General features: G+C 44.7%; 2 protein-coding genes across 10 annotated transcripts in view; both read right to left on the bottom strand.

Moving 5' to 3' along the window:
- Positions 1 to 1,032: 1,032 nt before the first annotated feature.
- On the bottom strand, positions 1,033 to 12,853 carry tdrkh (tudor and KH domain containing). Of its 4 annotated transcripts, none has more exons than XM_064323220.1 (15): positions 12,689 to 12,851; positions 10,180 to 10,337; positions 9,738 to 9,829; positions 9,224 to 9,416; positions 7,987 to 8,126; positions 7,414 to 7,738; positions 7,133 to 7,296; positions 6,756 to 6,931; positions 5,914 to 5,978; positions 5,202 to 5,353; positions 3,926 to 4,042; positions 3,766 to 3,820; positions 2,408 to 3,595; positions 2,055 to 2,126; positions 1,033 to 1,745 (listed from the first exon to the last, which is right to left on the bottom strand). In XM_064323220.1, the coding sequence occupies exons 2-14, from the start codon at positions 10,313 to 10,315 to the stop codon at positions 2,071 to 2,073; spliced, it is 2,859 nt and encodes a 952-aa protein (XP_064179290.1). In that variant the 5' UTR covers positions 10,316 to 10,337; positions 12,689 to 12,851; the 3' UTR covers positions 1,033 to 1,745; positions 2,055 to 2,070. The 4 variants fall into 4 exon arrangements, with proteins under 4 accessions (XP_064179290.1, XP_064179289.1, XP_064179291.1 ...); XM_064323219.1 differs by having other exon boundaries at positions 10,180 to 10,340; XM_064323221.1 differs by lacking the exon at positions 12,689 to 12,851 and adding an exon at positions 11,980 to 12,318 and having other exon boundaries at positions 10,180 to 10,340.
- A 609-nt stretch (positions 12,854 to 13,462) lies between these two features.
- tmem94 (transmembrane protein 94) overlaps positions 13,463 to 24,384 on the bottom strand; it is a 31,560-nt gene continuing 20,638 nt past the window's right edge. For 3 of the 6 annotated variants that reach the window (XM_064323214.1, XM_064323216.1, XM_064323213.1), the window contains 14 exons: positions 23,963 to 24,144; positions 23,512 to 23,647; positions 22,378 to 22,493; positions 22,196 to 22,295; positions 21,760 to 21,868; positions 21,422 to 21,611; positions 21,130 to 21,207; positions 20,818 to 20,903; positions 20,502 to 20,583; positions 20,210 to 20,373; positions 19,945 to 20,042; positions 19,248 to 19,341; positions 17,638 to 17,811; positions 13,463 to 17,306 (listed from right to left, as the gene is read on the bottom strand). In XM_064323214.1, the coding sequence (XP_064179284.1) occupies positions 17,234 to 17,306; positions 17,638 to 17,811; positions 19,248 to 19,341; positions 19,945 to 20,042; positions 20,210 to 20,373; positions 20,502 to 20,583; positions 20,818 to 20,903; positions 21,130 to 21,207; positions 21,422 to 21,611; positions 21,760 to 21,868; positions 22,196 to 22,295; positions 22,378 to 22,493; positions 23,512 to 23,647; positions 23,963 to 24,144 (1,682 nt within the window). In that variant the 3' untranslated portion in view covers positions 13,463 to 17,233. Of the gene's footprint in view, positions 17,307 to 17,637; positions 17,812 to 19,247; positions 19,342 to 19,944; positions 20,043 to 20,209; positions 20,374 to 20,501; positions 20,584 to 20,817; positions 20,904 to 21,129; positions 21,208 to 21,421; positions 21,612 to 21,759; positions 21,869 to 22,195; positions 22,296 to 22,377; positions 22,494 to 23,511; positions 23,648 to 23,962; positions 24,145 to 24,384 lie in introns of those variants that run through there. The other 3 variants (XM_064323215.1, XM_064323217.1, XM_064323218.1) reach the window with 3 other exon arrangements.

Raw genomic sequence — 24,384 nt, forward strand, 5'->3', positions numbered from 1 at the left:
TCTTTTATATAATTAACATACTATCTAGTGTCGAATTCCCCCCCCCGATTATCGAAGGGTTGTCAATTAACCATTTAAAAGGTCACAACAAAGAATGTTCTTAACTGAATATTTAATGCTGATGTAACAATCACTACTGGTAAACGAAGGCAATGGAGTTCTATAACACTCAGAATTTTGGAGGGAAAAAAAATACTAGGATAAATTCAATTTTATATGGCACTATGAACTGCTGTCCAATATGTAATCTTTTTTGCATGCAAAAAATACTAGTCAAATAAAAATGAACACTACCTGCAAGCAGCAATTATAGGTACTAAAACATACCAGCATTCTGGCCAAGGCCTCACAATATTTTTTTAAAAAGTCACAATTTCAAAAGGTAACAGTAGATAGACTAAACAAATAATGTTTGCCCTTGATTCCCTGTAGAAAATAACTTGATAATTTTTTGACATTCAAAGATGATTCTATATACTATGCATATACTTGCCACGTTATCATTAGACAGCTATGTTATGCAACATTTATAAAATCTGGGTACAAGTCTGAATGTTAGAAACTACAGTAACCAAGCTGGCAATTACTTTTTCACATGGGTGATATGGGTGTTTGATAACTTTTTCCATGTTCATACCGTTAAAGATCCAACAATTACTTTATTGGACGCTAAATGTTACAGGATAATTGATGGAATTAACTGCATTATTAATGCCATGGATCATGGATTAACACATTACGTGACCCATTATGTTCTGCACCTGAATCCATTCAGGTTTGCCTTGGCAAAGTTTTTTTTCTTTCCCTTTTTGTTAATTTGACATTGTGGAGAAGGTGTGTAGACCAGAAACATGAATTCCCATTCAAAGCTGTTCTCATTTGAAGCTCAGAGACAAAAAATGTGAAAACTGTTCAAGGTTAAATACTTATAGCAAAAAAAAAAAAAAATGGTTTGAACAAATAATTCTTCAGTTCCATTTCATCACTAGATCTGCTCCCCTCCCCAAAGAAAACACCAAAATTCATCATAAATTGATCTATAAATGAACACTCTGATGTTTTATTATACATTTTAAATCAATAAAATCTGAGCATAATAAACGAACACACATCTTTAAACAAATCCAAACAGTTTACAATTCCAAAGTAGAATACACAAATGTCCTGACAACAACCTGCTACAGGAAAATGAAAAACCTTACCTGAGCAAGTATCAGTTTCGAAGGCTGAACATGATAGCGATCGTGAAACATATTTAAGCATAAAATATATTTCTTGGACTAATCTATACTTACTGCATCAACCAAATTAACAAGCGCTCAGTACATATAGACATATACAATTATATTCTGTGGTTGTTTTTCCCAAGTGCATTCCCCCCTCCTCCCACAAATAAACATGAGAACACTTCAAAAATATGGACAAAGAGCTGAGGTCTACGCTCATGCTTGCTCGGGTGCGCCACGAGAGGACATCCAGGTTGCACTCCATGTAGCTACACTGCTCCCGATCCACACGTCCCCTTTTGATCTTAGGCCATGATGACTGAGAGAGCACTCTGTGCGTTGTGCTCATAGATCAGTTGGGAGTGAAGGAGTCGGGAACAAGGAGCACATTGAAATGCATCCCCTCTCTGCAATATACTGAGGCATAGGCTGTTAGGGGCAATCAGTGTGTCACAGGTCAGCGGTCACAATGCAAGGCTGCAGCACTGTCCTGAAGGCAGCTGTGCAAAGCAGGATACACTGCCAAAGGGAGAAGCGTTCACAAAAAAAGCTGTTAGAATTAAATAAACATTCACTTCACATGTACAGAGATACAAGTCCACATTCAAGGTAACCTTATGTGATTCTGTTGGATTCAATAGCTCAACTACAGTGCATCGAATTCTTATCCCAAAGGCACACTATTCATGTAGATCTTAACTCTGTGGCTGAATAACATGATCCTGAAAGCATTACATACATGGCTACTTAAATGTTGCAGAAAAAAAACTATTCAGTGGACAAACCATCCTTAATCTTGCACATATAAATTTTCAGAACTGAACTTACCCATTTGTCTTTGGTTTCAGATGGATTCATCTTCAATGACGTCATCTACACTTCCTGAGATTGAGGCAACTTCTACATTATGAACAGACAAACAAATTTCAGTCAGATCAAAGACTAAGATTTTGGAATTTCACCATATATACAACACTCAAGAGGGGGAAAAAAAACAAAAAAAAAAACAAAACTTAATTCCAAAAGTAACAATCAGATTTTACCCACAACCATTAGCACACATCCAGTTTCCCTTATACCAGAAAAGAGAGATCCATGGCAAAGTGAATCACTGTAACTCCACTGTGGTGCATCGACCCCCAAGATAATATCCGTGTGGTTTTCATTTTTTTTTTTTTTACCTGTTCTCAGCCTGGACTCACTCAGGACAAAATGGTTCATATGGCCTGGGCTGAGTCTCTTGTTGTGCTGGAGATGTTCTCTTCCTTCATTGGTCTGGTTGGCAGATGCAGGGGCAGTGGGACATGGTTCTGATGTGGTGTCCGTGCCCCTTTGTTGGGTATGACCATGTGATCCTGCTTCACCCTCTCTGTCCTTCAAGGCCCTGGCTTCCCCATACTGCAGCACACATTGTTCAGCACAGCAGCCTCCTTCAGTCAGCTCTAGTCTTTCATTTGCCTTCCTCCTCCCATTCCCATTCCTCACCTGCCAGCTTGGTTCATGGCCTGCTTCCTCCTCACAGATCAGACAGACATCGCACTCTGCACAGCTGTGACCCGCACGCTGACTCTCACTGGTGCTGCGGTCTCCCGTCTCGTCCACCGATGAAGCACTCAAGTTAATCACTAAGCCACCTTCCTCACCCTGCTCCTCAACCAGGCCTGATGTTGACCTGAAACCGTTGGGCCTCGCCACTTCTCTGTCCTCCACACTCCCAGAGAGGTCCAGGCTGGAAGTACCATGGGAGGAGATGGGGGTCCAACTCTCAAACTCACTCGTGTAGGAAGACGGGGAGGATGTGGGCAAGGTGGTGCTGGCTGAGGACGTAGAGGAGTCCTCTGAGGACAGATAGTACCAGACACTGCGAATTCCGCCACTGCCACTGTGGCTGGTGCTGGTACCAAGTTCTTCGGAGTCTGACGAAATGGATATGACCTCATCCCCCCCAGTACTGCTGCTGGTCCCAGACAGAAAGACCTCATCACACAGTGCCATGGAAGTCAGTGCAGAGGTCATGACCTCAATAGAGGAAGAGTCCGACGACTTGAAAAGGCTATTGGTGGTCCGTAACTGTGGCATTGAGACACAGTAGGTCTTGCTTTTCAGGCAGACACGATTCTCTCTGGCTGGCTGGACCGGAGACTCCAGAAATTGGACTGGGCTGGGAGACAGAAGGGTGTGGCTTGGCAGTTCACTTGCATCCAAGTATGACAGTGTGGAGTCAAAATGGCGCAAGCAGGAGTGTACAAACACACTAGGTGGGGTGTGGTCCACGTCCGCTCTCAGGGTCTCCAAAGGACTTACTGAGTCCAAGCCAAGACAGGCAGCTGCCTGCTGCCTCACCCACTCCCCACATAGATCCACAGAACCTTAACACAGGCCCAAAAGGGAGTTTATTTCAAACATTCACATAACCCTGAAAATGTAAACGTAGCATGTGCACTGCCTACAAAGTGCCTTTCTACACCCTAGTTTGCAGGAAGAGACGGGCCCACAGTGTAGTGGACCACACGGTTGGGTCTGCTCCCTGGGAACATACCTGACAGACTGATGCAGGACAGACTCAGCTCTGAGGTGGCTCCAGTCACATCATCCTGAGAACAGAGGGACCATTACTAATGATCCCTTTAAAAAAATAATAGTAGTAGTAATAATAATCTGTACAGAAAACACATTAGCACTGGGCACTTCGTTCTCACCAGCATCTTTTGCAGAGAGCCAGGGTCATCCCGATCCCCCCGGAGCCCTCCGTCACCCACGTCCTGGCAGCGCACTGCGTGGCCTCGTCGGATTAGCTCCTCACCCAGATCCAGTGCCTGAGACACATCACAGGAAGGGAGACTGATGAGGAGGAGAAGAGGCAGGCGGGAACAGGTGAAACAGGTGGGTAAAAGAGAGACCAGGATGTAGCTTTAGCGAAGACTCAATTTAGAGCTCGACATACAAAAATGCTATGGCTGCCTCAGTTCCAAATGCTGTACCCTTAAAAGTGCAATATGCAAGTTTCCACACTTGTGGAAATGGATGCAAATTGCATGAACACTCAAATGAAGAATCAAAATACATCTGACATTACTGGCAAATTAGGACAGCAATCTGACAGCCTGTAAGTTAGTTACTGGTATTTTTAAATGAAGCTAAATAATATACCACATCAGTAGCATGTAAAATGCTTAGTGAGCCAGAGGAAGTCTGAGCAACAGGACATTAGATAACTACTTGGCAATGCACAGTGTCACACAAGTACCAATATGTCAGCAGCCATAGCACCATGTATCCTGCTGAATGGCTGAAGCCAAACTGGTATGGGCTTGGTTAGTACATGGATGGGAGGCTTCCTGGAAAAACTAAGTTGGTAAGAGGTGTTGGTGGGCCAGTAGGAGGTGATCTCCCATCTGTTCACATAAACCCCAATGCCCCAGTGCAGCGATGGGGACACTGCACTGTAGAAGGTGCAGTCTAAGTATTGTGGGGTCACTAGACCCCACGATACTTAATACCGAGAGCAGAAGGTTCCCTGGTGTCCTGGTTCTACCTTGCTGCCTAATCACCCTCCAGTTCAATTTGCTAAAAATCGTTCTCGCACCGTCACTGTGTTCTGGTGCAAAAGGGCTGCCACGCATCACTCAGGTGGGTGCTACAGATTGGTGGTAGTTAAGAAGTTTCCCCCTCCTCACTGTTAAGTGCTCTGAGTGTGAGAAAAAGCACTATATAAATGCAAGGGAATTAAACAGTAATTTTAAATGGTATATTTCCATGTTGTACATGTTAAGTAATTGCATGCCTTTCTATCCAACTGACAATACAAAAGCATTTACTCTTAAGATGATACGATTTGAAACATGAGAGGTAGAGTGTTCACAAGTAAAACTGTTGAAATCAGTTAACGGAGAAGACAGGCAAGACTGAGTACATGAGGAACCAGAGGAACACAAGACAAAGGCACGGCAGCTTGAGAACGGGGAAAGCTCTGACCTTGCCATGCCCATTGTCATACAGCTGGACACTGGGCCAGGAGGAAATCTCAGAATGAGAGTAACTGCACAGCTTTGCAAGCAGCGGTTTCCACTGAGCACAGTAGGTCAGCTGGTCAAAGTCATTCAGGGCAGCTTCTGTCCATGCTTCTCCTGCAACATGATAGAGAATGCACATGCACAGAGTGGCCTTGCGTCCAGATATGCAAAACCTCTTGAGCAAGTTCCAGCTGTAACTAAACCTGACCTCAGCAGTTCTGTGAAACATACGAAAATGCTTTGCCTCTACACCCAGTGAACTGGTCCATTAGCCCACAATCAAGCAATATGCATTTGACAGCAAGTCATCTAACCTTAATGTGATATGAATACAAAAAGACCCATTTGATGCGTTACTTTTGTGAGATTCCCAATTACCTGCCTACTAATTTCTTTTAGGTTAATAGTTTACATTGCCCACATTTCCCCTCCAAACCTCAAGAACAGCCCATCTTTATTAATAATACAAATTAAAATCTGACAAAAATGCAAATTTAAATATATCTGGATGAAAGGCTACATTAAGATGTCTTGTGGCATTTCAATTAAGTTTTTTTAACTGCACCGGCGTGAATCTATTCCAATCTACAGAACAGACCACATTTGTATCCTACAGTCACATGTCTAAGGTTTGTATTATACAGTCATTATAATACATTCTACAAAGCATTTACCTGCAGGACATACACCTGCCAGACTGCATTCAATTGCTTGGAAGGGAAGGCTCAAGAAGTCACTTCTGAAAGGGGAATAAGGCAAATAAGAAGAATCCTTAAAAAATATGAAACGGAATAGTCCACATTATGGGTTTATTAAAAAAAAAATATCAATTCAGTTTTCACTTGCATTCAAGTACATGTTTTGACAACAGTTTTTGTGTGTGATGAAGGATATTTTAGATATTTATGGACGTTACTGATGACCCGATTTCTCTGCAATGGCAGGTGTAGGGGCATTAGAGGGCTTGTGGTCTAAAGCAAGAAATACACTTCAAGTGTCTCAAAATCAGTTTGTACAGAAACCTTTTGTCTCCAGAAGTTGTACGTGTGTATATTATCAGATTACGCTTCAGGTTCGTTGGAACCACTTCCCACAGCGCACGCAGCTTGAGATGTACCGGAATAATGCAAAAAAAGACATGTACAGGTATAACTGAAAAAACACTAGAAAATGATTATGTTGATCTGCACAGCCTCCGGAAAGTACCCTGGAGTTATTTTAAGTGCATTGCTTTAGACCATGAACCCTCCAATGGTCCAATACCAGCCACTGCAAAAACAGCAGGTCGTCCAAATCTCTTTCACAAAAACAGTCCTAGCCAACCAAAAACACAGAATAAAACTGAAATAATATCTTTTAAAAAACTGTAACAAAATATTTTTGCATTCCCATCTGTTCCACATCTACCAAATAAGACCAAAACCATTTTGTATTACAAAACTAATGATTCGTATATGAAACAATCAATTTCATTAAAGCTTTCCAGAAGACAGTACGATGGCCCTCCCTCTCTCACCTCATTGGCCGCAGGTTCTCAGGGAGCAGTTCACCATTGTCTCCGAAGTCCACATAGTACAGGTCAACCAAACCACTCTCGAGAAGTCCAAGCACCCTGGCCCGGTTCCAGGTGCCATGGTCCCGGTAGGGAGCAGCCACAATGTCCCCGACAACCACCGCTGGTACCTTTTGTTCCTGAAGACAGATACCATGGCTTGTAACATAAAAGCAGTAATACGTCAACCAGGCAGCCAATAGCGAAGCTGCAGTGGGTGACATGTAATTCACTCTCAGGAAAAATGCTCTGCATTTCACACACAACATTGCTTAGAGTACAAACGTCTCATGTCAGTATGACCCAGCATGCCCCTCCCCATCCTCCGTAAACTGACTCACATTTGCACTGTTGCTGTAGAAGCGATTCATCTCAACTGTCAGCTTGTCCAGCTGCAGCGATCGAACGCCAAGGATCTGGATCCAGAAGTGCTGCGGGTTCTCGACTGCAGACACATACACCTCCAGGTGCTCGTCTGGCTGAAAGCTCAGGTCTGGACTGGGGACTGACAGGGAAAAAGGAACTTTCCTAACAACGGCCTGATCGGTCCCCTAATCCCCTAACCCACTGGAAAAACTTGTGGACCTAGCTTAACATTGATACTTGATACCCAGGCACTTACTTTCAAACTTAGAAACTCCAAGAGGGGACACTGGGGAGTGGTCCTCTCCATCTTCACACTCAGGTTTGGACGACTCCTTTGGGGGTAACTGATCACCAGCAGGAGCCCCAAGTGTCCCGTTAACCTGGACTAATCCTGTGGCCTTTGTCCCACTCTCAGAGGACTTCACCTCCTCAACAAATGGCTCCTCTTTGGGTTCGGCCTCAGACTGCTGCCCTCCATGAGCCTCCAGCTCCAGGGGCCTCCTCCTCTGACGGAGAGCCGAGGCCTGGGAGATTCTTCTCCGCACCTCCTCATTCTCAAACACCTTCTCCATGATCAGCTCCTGAAAGACACGCAACCCTTTTCACCCCCTTTGTCCCATGTACAATACACCATGCGATTAAGAACAGCTCAGTCCATGCAAACTTTTTTGAAAGCGTCTGAATGCACAATCTATTTACTTTGGCTTACCAATGATAACTTTCCTACCAGATTTCATTGTGTGATCTTCCTATTGGCATGTTTCTATACAAAATATGGAATCAACTGATGTGTACTAATTAACAGCAGGAGAACTAAGAGCCGTCTCACCCTCGCATTCTGCACCTCACGGCGCGTGCCCATGATGGAGATCTTGCCTTTCTCCCCGAGGTTGCGGCCTCTATCCCTGGGGCAGGTCACTCTGGCTCCTGATGTCCGGCAAATCAGCTTCAGGGACTCTCCTCCACGTCCTCCACAACAAACGCACACTTAATGCGTTAGAAATGAGCTCTTTCCCCTCCTGCAGAATACTGTTACTAGTAGACCTCATTTTTATTCATTTTAGAAAATATTACAGCCTTAGAACTTCCTGCTCTATATGTCCTTTAACTGACCTGATAGTTGTCCATTACAATAGCTAGTAAGCTAGCCAGCTAGCCATTGACCACAGTCCTTGTTGTGCAATTCATTTGTCAGAATGAAAACATCTAGTGGACAACTAGCACCAATATCTTATATACACCACTATTAGACATTTTTCAACTGTGTGTGTTCTTGTTTGTGTAAGTGTGTGTGAGAGTGAGAGACAGAAAAAACGATGTAACAGAAGAATGAATGCTGAGACCGAAATATGATTTTTCAGGCATCTACCCATTGCTTGTTCCTTCTTAATTACCCAGATTAAACACTGATGACACAATACGTTGCTGCTACAGTAGCTGAGCACAATTTAAGTAACAATTCATTTAGAAACTATTTGCAGGTTATACAAAAAATCCATCCATAAAATGCCAAGAGCGAGACTCTAAAACGTTTGTCTAAATCTTGGGAATATCATGAGCAGTGACTACACACGCCTTTCGTAAAACATGTAAATGATTGTAGCAAATAATTAAGATAAGCATTGACTTTCTCCAAGAAAGAGTGGGCAACACGGACTTAATTTCTCTAAAATGGCTAAAAAATGTCAACAGCAAGGGGACAGCATTGTTACAGTACAGAGTGCAACCATCTCAGCTGAGAATGTGGACATTCTCTATTTTCTGAAAGAGAATTTCAAGCTAGATTGATACATATCCAGAACTATGGGCACAAATATTATATTTTTATCTGAAATGAAATGATGGCCATAATTTGTACACATTCATGAAGAAACAAAGAATTCAATTCAAGTGTGGCTGTGCCCATGCTCCCCCCTTACCCCTCTTCCCATAAAAATCAGGGTTTAAACCAAACAATGAATTTGGAGAACTCCAAGAAAAAATGGGTAGAACAGATATGCGCACAATTTTAGAGGCGCACTGGGTTTGCATGTCATTTCTCGACATCATCACATGGCTTGTATTACCTATGATTCGCCCAAAGGCAGTCTGGGGCACTTCCATGACATCTGCGATGACCTCGCTGTCAGAGGCCAGTTTGTCCAGGGCACACTTGGCCAAGAACACCTGCTCGGCAGAGCCGTGTAGCTGGAAACACACTGCGCTCGGATCCTCAGCTTCTGCCACCACCTTCACCTGTGCACCAGTCTGCTGACCCACCTGTGCAGGTAAACACAGAAATAACCCATTAACTATTCACTTCTAAAGCCTATTTCAGGACAGAATTTACTGTTTCAACGTAATCAAACATGCAATTTATATGCACACATTTAAAGTCTTGATGCAGTATACTCAAACCTGAAAACATACTTTGAGGACACCAATGAAATGAAAGTTAAAAAATATAGCAAAAAGCTAAACAGTACATTAAACTTGGTCATGCGTAAAAGAGCTTCAGTCCTCTATACAATGACACAGTGATTTCAGTCTCCACCATACGCTCTCATGATACCAACTCTTATGACAGCATGGGAAACTTACCAAGTCCAGAAAGGTGGCCTGGTATCTGGCGATAGATCGATACACTTCCAGAGGAACACTCATCCTTAACTCTTCTGTTCTCTCCTTCATGGCTAAACACCCAAGTAAAAAAACAGTAGACAAACAGAGCAAGGAAAGGTACAGTTTTATCTTTTTTAAAATATAACAAACAGTTCACTTAACACCTGGGTAAGGATATCTCATTATAAAATGAGATTTTCCAGCAGAGTAGGAAATACCACAATACTTACATGGATTTAAAGTAAACAAATAATCCCATAAAATCCCATTTCTCAATCACATCCCCAGCCCAATGGTGCATTCATGATAATTTCATTCAGAATTTCCTGTTCTCAAACTCTAAATGAGTTTCTCACGGGTTTGATGAAAACATAGAGGGCTCATGTTACCTCTCCCTAAGCAAGTCAGCCAAGTCACTCACCACGGCTATTTCTGAAATACTGGTAGAGGATGTAGCCGACTGTGACCCCGACTGGGAGCCCTACAGCAAGGGCGACCTTCTTCCATGAGCTCAGGCTGTTCCCATGCCCCTCCCTCATGCTCTCCATAGCTTGCATTATGCTGAGGGGGAGGCGCCACCTGCTGGGACATGGCATAAGTCAAATGCAGACAAAGGCATGTTCAAGTCCATGGCAAAAGGTACTTGGGGCTCTTTCCAAAAGTTCGTTTTGCCTCCTTCTAACCAAACACCAGATACTGAGTCAAGTCTCGAAGCATGGGATTAAGCTAGTTATTTCACAACTGCAAAAAAATTAATTAAAAAAAAACAGAAAACAAGGCAGCTTTTCACCTCTAGGGAATGGATGTCAAGTCAGAATGCACTGCATAAAGCAGCCATTTTAATTCAATTCATTTTCTTCCCCCAGGTCAAATTTGTTTTGTACAGCGTTTTTTTGAATTTTTTATTTTATTTTATTTATTTATTTTTTTATTTATTTATTATTTTTTTTTTTACAGAGAACACTCCCAAAAACACTTTACAAAAACAGATGGAAAATTGGACAGAAACCAGGCCTTGAACCCCCAAAAAGAAAGCAAGTGAAGTAAAAATCCCCACTGGGAAGAAAAACACTCATCACGGTGAGAAAAAAATTCCCCAAATGGAAGGATATGAGGGAGGAACCTGGCCACAGAGGGGGAGCCCATCCTCTGTTGGCTGGCCCGGTCTAAAGTAAACGTAGAATGGATGGTAACTGAAATGTATTGAGGCATCTATTAGAGCAAATGATCAAATGGGCTGAATGGGCTACAGTCTGAGGTATTAAAATAGCTGGTAAGTTGGAAGTCAAAATGAAGATAAATAAGCCTGGTTTGCACTACTGTTGTACACGTTTTCTCAAAGGTGACTCTGGACCTGCCAACACACTTTTTGAGCAGAATTCTGGCCTGGATTCAGGCAACAGTTGTGTTAATAAGATTCCATGTCTATTAAACCTTCAAGTGCACACAGCAAATCAATGCAAGCCATGCCATTAGGTCATGCTATAGTCAGCTGATAATCACATCTGTGCTATAAACTGCACCATACAGTCAGGCACCAACAGTCTACAATATGCCCAAGACTTTGTGCTTCATCCAGTTCTCAAGTCTGAGGTGCTGAAGATCATTCAGAGTAAGAAAAGCAATTGTTCATGATGATGATTCTTTTAAAAAGAGTCTTCGTTTTTCCACTCAATCAGGAGCAAAATCAGCCCACCACCTCACACTGACAAAGTTGCTTCTTGTGAGAAGGGGGTTCTTGGACTGTAGTTCAGAAAAACTAGGCATCTGGAGACACGCACATCCAACCTAGCACCAAAGAATTTCCTTTGGACTCCTAAGAGGGGAGTCCTATCAAAGGTGATAGATGAGTCAAACACAAATTGTCAACAGAAAATACAGAGAGAGAGAAAAAATGAATATAGCTAGAGCAATTAGGCTGCTTGCTCCATAGTGCACACGTCAGAAAATTATCTTAAACGCTTTTAAGATAATGTTTGCCATAAAAGGTTTAGCTTGCTAACTACATAGTGAATGCTACTCCCCATTTCAAACTGATGCCACGTGAATCAACCTTAACACCCAACGGTCACGTTGCACACCTGCGCTAGCTAGCTAACGGTTACATGCTCTACTAATCAATGGCTAGCTAGCTTGACAACAGGTGTCAGGGACCAGGGGAGCAGCTGGTAAATTTGAAAAACTGGAAAGATTCGGGAGAGAAATGCATAGGAGTTCATACTAGCTAGGCTGTGAGTTGATGAGTTCGCCGAATAGATGGAAAGAAATCGACAGGAAATCGAAACAGCGTTTTTTTTAAGCCAACGTTAGTCTGGCACTTCATTAAGCAAACGCTAGACTGATTAGTCACAGAATCAGGTATTAGCTAGAACCAATTAACGAACGTTAGCTATTGAACTTGGCTAGCAAATGAAAGTTTGCTTATGCAGTGTGGTTGCCCTGGCTAGGTCAGATTGCGTTGGCTTGCTCGCACAAATAGTAACGTACGTTAGTCTGCTGATAATACACCGTAAACGAGCACAACAAAGTCGATTATCTAAAGTTCGAAACGGAACCGTTAGCTAACTAGCTAGCTTGCTCGTGGAACTCATTCAAATTGAGCTCACTACAGCCAGCTAACAAACAGCATATTTCCAGCGACAAGCCCATCTGGCAAGGTAAACTAGCTTTCTTGTTAGATTGTTCATTAGCTCCCGATATGTCGTTAACGTTGCTAATAGTATGCTACACTTGTGTACACGACGCCGATGCGATGCCACAGTACTGTCTGTGTAAGAAGACCTTTCGCGTGAGATGAAATACCAACAAACGTTACTACCAACACCGCATATACCTAGCTACACATAAAATGTGACAGCGGCATCGGAACGTAATGCGTAGAATTCCAAATGTAATATTAACTAAAGAACTGAGATACGCGTGCATATTACCTTCTTGCACTTCACTCAAATACTGCGGCACCCTCACGAGACCTTTTCCGATTTGGTAGTCCGCTATACCGCTACAGTGCGCGGAATGGATTTACTTTATTAAATGAAGAGACCCCTGGTTTGACTATGATTGGCCCAGCTGCTAAATTCTCTGAATTTTGGCAAATCGGATTTCAAGTTGTTGTGTTCGATGGGTGGGGAAGAACAGCCTCTGTCGTTGCTGCTTACAGCTTGCAGCCGATGCTTGCAGCTCATCTTTAGATCCAATCAGATATCACGACAACCAACAAGGTGAAGCTGACCCCCAGTAGATATCCAATGAGCAAACACCTTTATCCCTAGGCAGTGCCGCAGGCTGCAGTGCTTTCGTGCTATGAAGTTTCGTAAAATGAATCACAAATCTTGAGAAAATGCATAACACGCTTGCGTAGCATGCTTTAAGCTCCCCCATGCTAGCCACCAGCACAGATATAATGTATGACCTTTTTATATTACTAAAGTGTAAAACAAACTGCAAGCAACACAATCCACCCCGACTCCACCCCCTTGGTCCCCACAATCATTTCATGATACAGCCAAATCGTTGACGTGCTTTATAGTAACACAATGTACTGTTCTACTCATATTCGGCGGTCTGTACTGGAATATAAATTATTTCAGCACATAAGATCAATCACTTTTTAACTGTATGAGTCACACTTTATTGCTTATATGGGATGCTGTTAAATATGCTAATAGATACAATAAGCAAAATAAGCATGCCAAGACAATCTGTATTTTTAAAAAGACAATATTTATTAACATGACATAATTGCTTGACAAATCATTTTAAAAATCAGAAATAATTTTACATAGAATTGTTTGAAAAAATACAAAATATACACCTTTTATAAATCTGTCGATAACAACCACAAAACTAGTCAATCTCTAATCCAGTCAATCAATGCAGGTTCTTTTCCAGTGCCCGTTGGTAAATGCACAGAAATATACAGCCTCGCACTAGCGGATCTGCAAGGTGTAGGGAATGTGGCGGAAAGGTGTCCGTCAGCGATGTAAAAAATATCAAGAACACTCGCTGCTTGATTGAGCTAGCAATGCATGCTCAAAAACAAAAGGACAGAAATGAACAGACTATGAAATAATTAGGTGAAGACAGCGCATCTTATTTTGTGTGCGTCATATTTTCGCATGCAGTTGATAAAAAATGATAAAAATGGATTTCACAATGCATCGCAGAAAATAAATGAGTTGCTCAATGTGCCTTTGTTGCTGTTTACAGTACATTATGGGTAGTACTTGCTTTTCATTTTCGCATTCTGACTCAGTTCAAACAGTGCGATCCATATCAACCTGGGCAACGTCAGATTTCCACAGACAGCTCCACCTGGCTTCCATACACACATCTAAATTGTAAACCAACAGCTTTTATTGCCAATCCCACTGAGTGACAGTTGTCACACTACAGATGTCCAACTGACTAAGTGAGCAACCCAGCTTACACTGTCTAGTGCAAATTGAGGAGTGGTCTTTGCTGGTGCTGTACACACAAATAATTAAGGCCAGGTTTCCAATGTTTCCTCAAACTACTGGAGCTCTTCAGCCCACTGAATGGCTTCCATTACAACCATTTCCCCACCCCTTTTAAATCTTCCAGGCAAAGCTTTAGAAGATCAATGTCACAGTCATGCACTCCAGTGGACTGTACAATAACAGCAGATTCTTTTTTATGTAGCTACCTTAGCATGTAGTAGTGAAATTTAAGAGAAATCCACTTAAAAAATACAAATGCACAAAGACAAATAGCTTACATGGGACTTGCAAAGGCATAGAAAACCATGAAGGCTGTTTTTTTGGCTGTTAACATTCATCACCCAGAAACCACAAACCAGCTACAGAACAAACATGGTGCATAAAAGGATGTGAAATGCTTAGTCAGTAGGAGAATGCAGAAGGTTTCCATATTTTACTACTGCATATATATGGTAACCTGCAGAAGTATAGCAAGGAGTTATTTACTGGTCTCTGCATGGATTATATATAGATAGGGCTGTATTAGTAGTGTGACCAAAGATGTGGTTGAAGGGGACCATAATGTGAGAGCCAATCAGGAGCCAAGCACTGAGCTCAAAATTCTAAAACGCATCATTTTCATGCCCCATTCATAGTGCAGAAATAGAGCCTTGTTAAATTATTTTCAATGGCTAAATTTAACACGATACAATATGCACAGCTCCTTCACCCGATGAAAAAGGCCAGCTCTACAGTTACTATGAGGGTAAAAGGAATGTTCAGCTGGGACCAGGAGATTATTGCACATACAAGGAAGAATGGAGGCAGACCACGCTGCTGTGGCTGGGTCAGGGAAAAGGAGGCCAGCTTAAAGGAAAAGCTGGCACCGCTCAGCATAGAAACAGGAGAAACCAGCGGCTGATTACCTGACCATTGACGGAAACACTGGCTCACTTGGAATCGTAGTTGTCAGTACCATTCAGAACATAAGAATTTCTTAAGGGACATACTGTAATAACACAGCCATGCCAAGGCACTGAATTTCTAAGATTTGTTATTTTTGTATGCAGATAAACCCAGGTGTAGGATAAAATGATCAAACATACCCTTCAGTGCTTATATGAACATGCAGATCATGCTGTTAATTTTTTGAATCTAGCGCTTCATTTCCATATGGGCTTGAACTCTGAAGTACAACTGCAAGCAGTACTTGATGGCAAGAGACTCACATGTTCTGGAAGGACAGCATTCAGACAGTTGGAAATGATCGACATACAAAATGCCATGCATTGTCCCCATCAATGCCCACAAAGGACAGCATTCCAGAGGTGTAAACTTTAATAGTCGCCTGAAGAAAACTTCTAAATGACATCAAGTGAAAACTTAGCAGTTGCTTAGTTCAGAGTGGAAAAAAACCCTGGCCCTTCCAGTGTAGTCTGATTGCAATGGTTTCCATGAGCTTTTTAATGGAAATTCTCAACATGGAAAGAAACAGGCAAATGAAACGCATTCAGTCCATCTGCACAACTGAAGACCTCTGAGGTCTTGAGTAATTTTTATCAGGCCCTGGCTGTACAGTACTTCTGAAAATAGGCATGCAGCAGCAAACTGATTCACTACAGTACACAAATGAGCCTAACTCAAGTGGAACCACACAAACAGAACCAGAAATAAAATGGTCATTTCTACTGTATGTACATGGTTGAAAGCAAAGAAGAACATTCTTCAGATATTTCTGTCTTTAAATAAATTAAAATGTCTATATTTTTCATAGTATATTTTCCCTGTTCTATTCGTTATTCTGTTATTTCATTTTGCAGGTGTGCAGGGTACCCCATCCATGCCTTAAAATTGTTGCCTTCCTCTGGTCATTTATACAATTTGACCAACATTTTTTAAAGGTCACATTTAGTTGTTCTTTTGAGAAACCACCCATAGCTCACACGGCTATAATAATTAACATTGACCTAACTTGGTCTGGGACTTCTTTTGTAAAGGCATTATCTTACATTGAAAAGCCCTGTTAAGTATAGCACACATCAAGTAGAAGACTGCCCTAAAAGGGCTGTCTGATAAATTATTGGCATAACCAAATAAAAAATCTCCCTGGGTTGTTTTGTTATTTTATTATTATTTTTTTTAAAAAAGAAATCAACCGACGGGGCACTGAAGTGTTTTTAAATAAAACAAGAAAAGGCGTAACATGCCAAAGCACACCAAGTCAAGACAAGAACATCCATAAACCGTCCCTGTGGCACCTCTCTCTCTCTTTGGCAGCGCGTAAGGAAGGGTGTCAGTCAATACAGAGGCATATAATTCCTGTTCCTGTCTGCCAGATACAAGTCTCAGCGGCCACATGGAGAGCATGTTTGTTATTTCTACCTACGGTTATGAGAGGAGTCCCACCAGTGCCTATTGAACAACCAACAAGCCACCCCCAAGATGAATTGCTTCAGTGATTCAGGAACAGTAATATTGCACACAGCAAAAAACATGGGTGTCAAATTGGCTGAGCTTTGGTTTGTGAACAGTCTAAGGGTGTGGGCACGAGGGACCATGTGGACAGATCAGTCGCCCTTGAGAAGTGAAGGTATGAATACAAGTGTGGGTCTGTCTCACTCTGCCTGAATAAGACAGGGTAAGCGGGAGAGCACTCAGAGTGCTTGAAGCAGAAGCTCCAGGCATCAGATTCAGGCAGTATGTAGGGGAACATTCTCCGTGCCTTAAAAATAAAACATCTTGAAATTAAGAGCTTTCACATTTGGTTGAATCATGAACCTAAGAATGGTTTGTGTTTTTCAAAATGAAAGACAGCAGATAATGTGATCATTTAAAAACAACAGGGGTATCACTACCACAGGTAAAACCATCCATGCTGTTGCCAAGAACTGTTACTCCACCTTCTTCAGTATGTCTGCTGGCAGTGTCACCAAGAAGTGGGGGGGCCGTGTTGAGAGGAGGTGCTGCCCGTCTCCCAAGGTCGAGTAGACTGAGTCTGAGTCACATGGTGATCCCCCAGCCCCACCTAAGGTTTCCTCAAAATGGAGAGTTCATGCCCAGTTTGGTCTCAAACTGCAACTTCTGCCTCTTCTGGTAACGCACTCGCACCCTGAAATTGGGGGGAAATTGAACGCAGTGTTGACAAATTCAATCACCAAAATCTGAGCTCGGATGAAGCAAATCCTGAATTTTTTTAGGTTTAGAGGGATTTTTAGTATTCAGGCCAGCATTTGGTCACAACTGAGCTGCTTAATTATTCATCTGAGAAGAATTCTGCCTATTAGTGGGAGCTTTTTATACAACATTCTCTCTTTTTTCACACACATGCACACACGCACATACACACACAGTCTCTCTCTCTCTCTCTCTCTCTCTCACACACACACACACACACACACACACACAGGTGTGTATGCCCCTCCCCTTTCCTCATGTCCTACCTGATTTCATGTAGTTTAACTGCCTCGTTGATCAGTACCACCAGTAATGGTGAAAGTGACACCAGCAGCCACACCAGCATAGGGATGTCGCTCAGGCCAAATTGCACATTGTTACCACTTCTGTCTTGCCACAGTTGAAAGTCTACAGTTGCCTGTACCACCTGTCCCAGCAACCTGGACCCAGAAAGGAGGAAAAACAAAATGATAATATCGTACACTGTAGAAAACACCCCTCTGACGTATCCTTCAACAACACCCTCATCACTATAGATCAGGGCTGCCCAACCCTGTCCCTGGAGATCCACTGTCATACAGGTTTTTACTTTAACAAAGCACACCTCATTCAACATCTAGAGATGTAGTTGAGCTGCTAATTATTAGAATCAGGTGTGCCAAATTATGTTTGAAAAAAAAAAACCAACAAGACTGGAAATCTCCATGAACAGGGTTGGGCAATCCTGATATAGATTATATGCAAGTGAGCAAAAACCTTTTCTTCATTTCAAAAAGTTTTCATAAATGTCAATTAAACTAAATTCCCAACAGGCTACAGTGAGAAAAGAATTCCAGTAATAAAACAAATGTAACAAAAAACATAATTCTGGAAAACAAACACGTCAGAAAAGGATGGGTTAGGACAACATGTAAAACAAGAGTCAACACAGAAAGACACTGGAACATGATCCCTTGAAACTATGCGATAATCACATGGTTCTCGGTTCTCCCATATCAAGATTCTGCACCACTTCACAAATATACACATTATTGCTGCATTTGTATATTGTGTGTTTTTAATACACTGCCTTAAAATATATTACCATAGCGCACTGGCCCGGTGTACTGGGCCAGTCTTTCATGTTTGCGCCTATTTTTACTTTTTCTATTCCCATGGTTACCATTGGTCCTTTGGGTACATGCTCAGAAGATTCAGACCAAAAGCATGACAATGACTCTGTAATAAGTTTCTAAATGAAGGGGCTGCATAAACTAAGTTGTGAGAATTTATTTGTAAGTTTTTATTTGGAAATGGAAAAAAAACAAATGCTGTGACAAAGATAGAATTTGACTGAGACAGACCATAACCAGGGAAAGCTGCCTTCCTTCCAAGTAGGGGGTTAGGTCACTACTCATATAAACCAAAGCAGTACCACAGCAGAGCAGTGACAAACTTAAAATGATATACCATGGCACATCCTGCTTCAATAACACCTAGAAATTGTAATTATATAATACATGGCAAATTTACAACATTTAATTATTTTTCAGAACTACACGCAACTTCCTGCTTATTGAGTTGGTGACAATATGCTTATAGTGCAAATGTGACTGGCCATAAAAATGCCGAGCATTACACTGCTTGAATAGCAGCTTTTGAATGATCCGTCAATGACTGGAGTGTGAAATATCACTTTCATGCATTCAGAGTTCTTGCACAGTTACTGTTTTCAGTAGCAGGGAAAGTGTTAGCAGTGGTAACATAGCAGCAGGAGTAGCAGTGTCAGATAACCTAAAAATCACAATCCCTTGTTCTGAAGAGAGCAGGTTGTGTAGGCAGGCAAACGGGAACAGGTGAGCAGGCAAGAAGAGCTGACACACAAGCAGACACTTACACCACAGGCACAGTCAGGCACCACCAGGTGTTACTGAAGGGGCTCTTTCTCCATACCGGCTGGGAGCGATGCACATAGCTCAGAGAGATTACCACTGACGGAGAGAGCAGGAAAAGAGAGGGGGGTGAGGGAAGAGAGGGGCGGAGACAGGTCAGGGGACAGGAGTCACTCAAAACAGGAAAGACAATTACAGGTAAATAAAGATAGATCAGTGCCTGGGGGGAAAAACATGGTACGCTTTATGCCTAATAACATTTCCCTTTCAATGCTAACACCACTCTGATGGGAAATGTGAACAATGCATAGCATACGAACCGCGAAGCGTGCGTAACAGTATATTCACAGATGTCACACCTCTTTGCAACCATTACTTTGAGGCAATCCTCAGTCAACCCATCATTACAGGGATTTTATTGATCACATAATTAAATATAGCGTTGAATTCTAAATGGCAGCAATACAGAACACAAACAATTGGAGAGAGGAATGAGTAGTACTGAAAACAGGCTTTGGAGGCAACTGGAAACGCAAGAGCGTTTTCAAAACTGTCCAACTTTTGAATACTATAGTAGTAGATATAAATCATCTTTATGTCAATACTTTAAACACTGAACTAATAAGTATCCTAAAGGGCTCAAAAAATCTCAATGAACTTGAACAGACAGGCTTTCAAAGGCAGATTTTGAGACATTTATACCTGTGTGGAGTGCCAGGAATCCAGCCATCACCTTCTGACAGAGCAGCAGGCCGTTTGAGAGATCACTAAACCAGTGTGGAGCGCGGGGATCCGAGCTGCTTTCGATCAAACAGTACGAGCACACAGAACACACAGTCAGCATGGGGCAGCATAGGCCCAAGCCAAACCAGGAGAACTGCTCAAACTGAAAGTGCTATCAATATAAACCTTTATGAGGAGGACTCAGCTGACATGGGGGTGGCCGGGGGGGGGGGGGGGGTCTCACCTGACAGTGAGGATGTGGACGCAGCTGCTGTTGTCAGACCTGGGGATGGTGCTGTTGGCAGCCAGGGAGCACACGTTATGCAGCGTGAAGCCGAACCCCAGCAGGTACGCACACACCGTCAGACTGAACTTCAGCAGGAAACACCCCAGGAAGTACTGCTGGGTCTACCACACAGCCAGATACATACATGCACCGGTGAGCGTGTTGTCAAACGCGATACACAGTTCTGTCGCGTAAATAAAAAATGAGGCAGCTCTTCGACAGAAATCATCAGAGCAGAGCCAGGGCTCACCTTCCTGGGAATGGCATCCAGGTTCTTGCCCGTGGCGACTGACATCACGGAGCTGTCCGGCGGCTTCCCCAGGAGGGACACACTGTCCCGCACACACACAAACAGAACCTGGTTAGCACAGACGCTAGCCCATTCAGAAATACACATAGCCCGGAATAAAGGGAAAAATAATCCCACTAACTAGTGCCGGACATCACTACTGCTAACACTCCTACCGTTAACAGATGCTACCACCGTTCCTACACACACAGACGGCGTATGAGAGGAAGGAGAGGGCATATGGGATGAGGGAGTAGGGAGTTCCTCCGGCTCTCACCTGAGCAGCGGGTAGCAGAAGCAGGACAGCCACAGGATATCGGTGATGTTCACAGGAGGAGGAAGCTGAACCAGACACGCCACAAACTGCAGCACAAAACAACGGCGAAGACCGCCATCTTTAAATTTAAACACTCTCTCCAGCACATGGGGCAGACGGCCATTACGAACACGGTACAGACTTTCCCGCAGGGTATTACTGCCTGAATGCATTCCGATACAAGATACTGATGAGGTTTGACAGCAAACTATACTTGAGGCCACTATACACCACTGCAAACATTTCAAGGGCATAATCTTCAGTCGGGCTCACCTGAATGACGACCAGGGTAAGCTGACACTGCAGCAGGAAGAGGAAGCACTTTCGGATGCCGTAAGTGGTATGCCGTGCCTGTGGGAAAGGAGCGAAGGTAAATGCACTGTATGGCGCAAGCGTAGCCTAGCTGCTCACTCTGAATTACTGATTGCATGATGTCACAGGAAAGAACTGTATGTGGTGGCATAGTATTTAACAATAATGGGGACAAAACCACTTCACTGCATTTTAGTAATTTATTTGTACACTATATTTGACTGTAACTGTGTGTGCCTGCATGACACTTTACCTGCTCGATGAGCTTGACCATGCTCACACTCTCCCCCTGGTGGAAAGTGACGGAACAGGCAAGGCTGTTGAGCTGGCCAGAGAGTCCCAGTGGAGACAGCCCCTCTTCATCGCCGTTCATCCCGCAGTTTGTCACGTAGCCAAATGTCTCCCAAGAGCAGCGCGAGGGGTAAAGAGGGTCCAGCGCGATGCTGTCCAAAAAGCAACAGGATTCACCAAAGAGCACTTTGGTAATGAATCTCCCACCCTAAACCCCTACCTTGTACATGTCCACAGTGAAGGTAAAACGTGGCATTGAAAGGCACTGTTAACTCTGACTCACTCACTGTTCAGACTGACCTCAGATCGCTCTGCAGGAAGAGGCAGCTGTTGCGGAAGTTGGCCGAGCTCCCCAGGCAGCAGGTCACCTCCCTGTTCTCCTGCATGATTTTCATCATCTCACACATGGCTGCAACGCAAACACACACGCGTGCATACACACAAACGTGCGTGCAAACACACACACACACACACACACACATGTGCACACATGCACAGACGCAAAAACACGCAAACACACACATGCGCACATGCACAGATGCAAACACACACACACACACACACACACACACACACACAGACAGTCACAAATAAATAGCTTCACACGTTGAATACATTACAGAACACAGAATCGTTCTGCTAGGTAAAAAGCAGTAAGTCATAAATGAGCACAGATCAGAGGAGACTGTTCTCATGCAGACTGAAGGCTGTGGGGGGACAGAGCGGTGGTTCTTACTCTCGGGGGTGCAGTCAGTGAAGAGAGGCACCAGCAGAGGCACGTTGTCAATGTTCTTCAGGTGGGGGCGCACCTGGTGGATCCCGCGAGGCAGTTTGGCCTGAGAGGGAGAGAGAGGAGGAGGTTGGAGGGGAGCAGACAGACAGCCGGTCGGTTTGCGGTGTTCTGGCGGAGGGGCGTACCCGGTTGCAGTCCTCCAGGAAGCTGGGCACGTCGCTGTCCGTGGGCTGGAAGCTGGTGAGGTCCGAGTGGCCCTCCTCCTCCAGCAGCAGGGGCCCCTCTGCCTCATCCCGAGAGTCTGGAGAACACAGCGCAGTCATTCACCCAGGCTCCACCCCGCACATGCTCAGTCACATGCGCCCAGGCTCCAACCCGCACATGCTCAGTCACATGCGCCCAGGCTCCAACCCGCGCACATGCTCAGTCACACTCGCCCAGGCTCCACCCCGCACATGCTCAGTCACACTCGCCCAGGCTCCACCCCGCACATGCTCAGTCACACTCGCCCAGGCTCCAACCCGCACATGCTCAGTCACATGCGCCCAGGCTCCACCCCGCACATGCTCAGTCACATGCGCCCAGGCTCCAACCCGCGCACATGCTCAGTCACACTCGCCCAGGCTCCACCCCGCACATGCTCAGTCACACTCGCCCAGGCTCCAACACGCACATGCTCAGTCACACTCGCCCAGGCTCCAACCCGCGCACATGCTCAGTCACACTCACCCAGGCTCCACCCCGCACATGCTCAGTCACACTCGCCCAGGCTCCAACACGCACATGCTCAGTTACACTCGCCCAGGCTCCAACCCGCGCACATGCTCAGTCACACTCGCCCAGGCTCCAACCCGCGCACATGCTCAGTCACACTCGCCCAGGCTCCACCCGCACATGCTCAGTCACACTCGCCCAGGCTCCAACACGCACATGCTCAGTCACTCGCCAGCTCAACCGCGCACATGCTCAGTCACACTCACCCAGGCTCCACCCCGCACATGCTCAGTCACACTCGCCCAGGCTCCAACCCGCGCACATGCTCAGTCACACTCGCCCAGGCTCCAACACGCACATGCTCAGTTACACTCGCCCAGGCCCCAACACGCACACGCACATGCTCAGTTACACACGCATTTGGAATTTTACATGCTTTTGTTCTCATGTGAGTCAATGTACAACCTGTCCAGGCCCTCAATTCTATTTCACAAATTCATGCACAATTTTTAATGACAGCCAAAAGAAACATTCTGTTTATTTTGCCATGAAATCCTGGCCAGACAAACAGACAGACACAGGGAGGGGTCGAAGCGACGTGGTACCCTGGTGTAGGTCGTCATGCAGGGAGCCGGCGTGGCTGGGGCTGGAGGGGGCGCCGTCAAAGTGACCGTCACCGTTGGGCGTCAGGGAGATGTGGCAGTTCCACCCTGTCTCCAGGCCCATCTTCTCTGCAAACACCTAGAGAGCGCCTCGCATTACACAACACCCGGCCTGAGCCTACACACTTCCTCCCTCCACCTTCCCTCCACCGTCCCACCACCTTCTCTCCGCCTTCCCTCCACCATCCCTACACTGTCCTCCACCCTCTCTTCCTCCCTCCACCCTCCCTACACTGTCCTCCACCCTCTCTTCCTCCCTCCACCCTCCCTACACTGTCCTCCACCCTCTCTTCCTCCCTCCACCCTCTCTCCAGCCTCCCTCCACCGTCCTCCACCCTCCCTCCACCTTCACTCCACCCTCCCTACACCGTCCTCCACCCTCCCTCCTTTGTACCTTGCTGCGAAGCTCGTCCTCCATGGAGAAGTAGACGAAGCGGATACAGGCGTTGACCAGGGCGTCGATCAGCCGCACCGTGTCCAGGCGGGCCTGGAACTGCGAGGACACCATGCCCATGAAGATCTGGCCACTCAAGGCCTGCACGCAGTCCTCCTTCTCCACCACCTCCCCGATGCCCTCTGGACACACACACAGAACGAGGGGCCAGGGAAGACCGGGAAGTGAGAGGCAGAGCTCCAGCTACGCCCACCACACATAGCCCACCGCCCCCACATCTGCTACACCCACCACACAAAGCCCACCGCCCCCACATCTGCTACGCCCACCACACAAAGCCCACCGCCCCCCACATCTGCTACGCCCACCACACAAAGCCCACCGCCCCCACATCTGCTACGCCCACCACACAAAGCCCACCG

This window comes from Anguilla rostrata, chromosome 2 (genome assembly GCF_018555375.3).
Source record: "Anguilla rostrata isolate EN2019 chromosome 2, ASM1855537v3, whole genome shotgun sequence".
Classification (NCBI taxonomy): domain Eukaryota; kingdom Metazoa; phylum Chordata; class Actinopteri; order Anguilliformes; family Anguillidae; genus Anguilla; species Anguilla rostrata.

What these genes read in the sequence shown, in the direction of transcription:
- tdrkh (XM_064323220.1), bottom strand. Translation starts at nt 10,315, where the DNA reads ATGCAAGCTATGGAGAGCATGAGGGAGGGGCATGGGAACAGCCTGAGC. An exon ending in GTGAGGTGCAGAATGCGAGG is followed by an intron (nt 7,739 to 7,986) that starts GTGAGACGGCTC and finishes CGTGTCTTTCAG; the next exon opens with GAGCTGATCATGGAGAAGGT. An exon ending in GCTCTCTGCAAAAGATGCTG is followed by an intron (nt 3,821 to 3,925) that starts GTGAGAACGAAG and finishes CTCTGTTCTCAG; the next exon opens with GATGATGTGACTGGAGCCAC.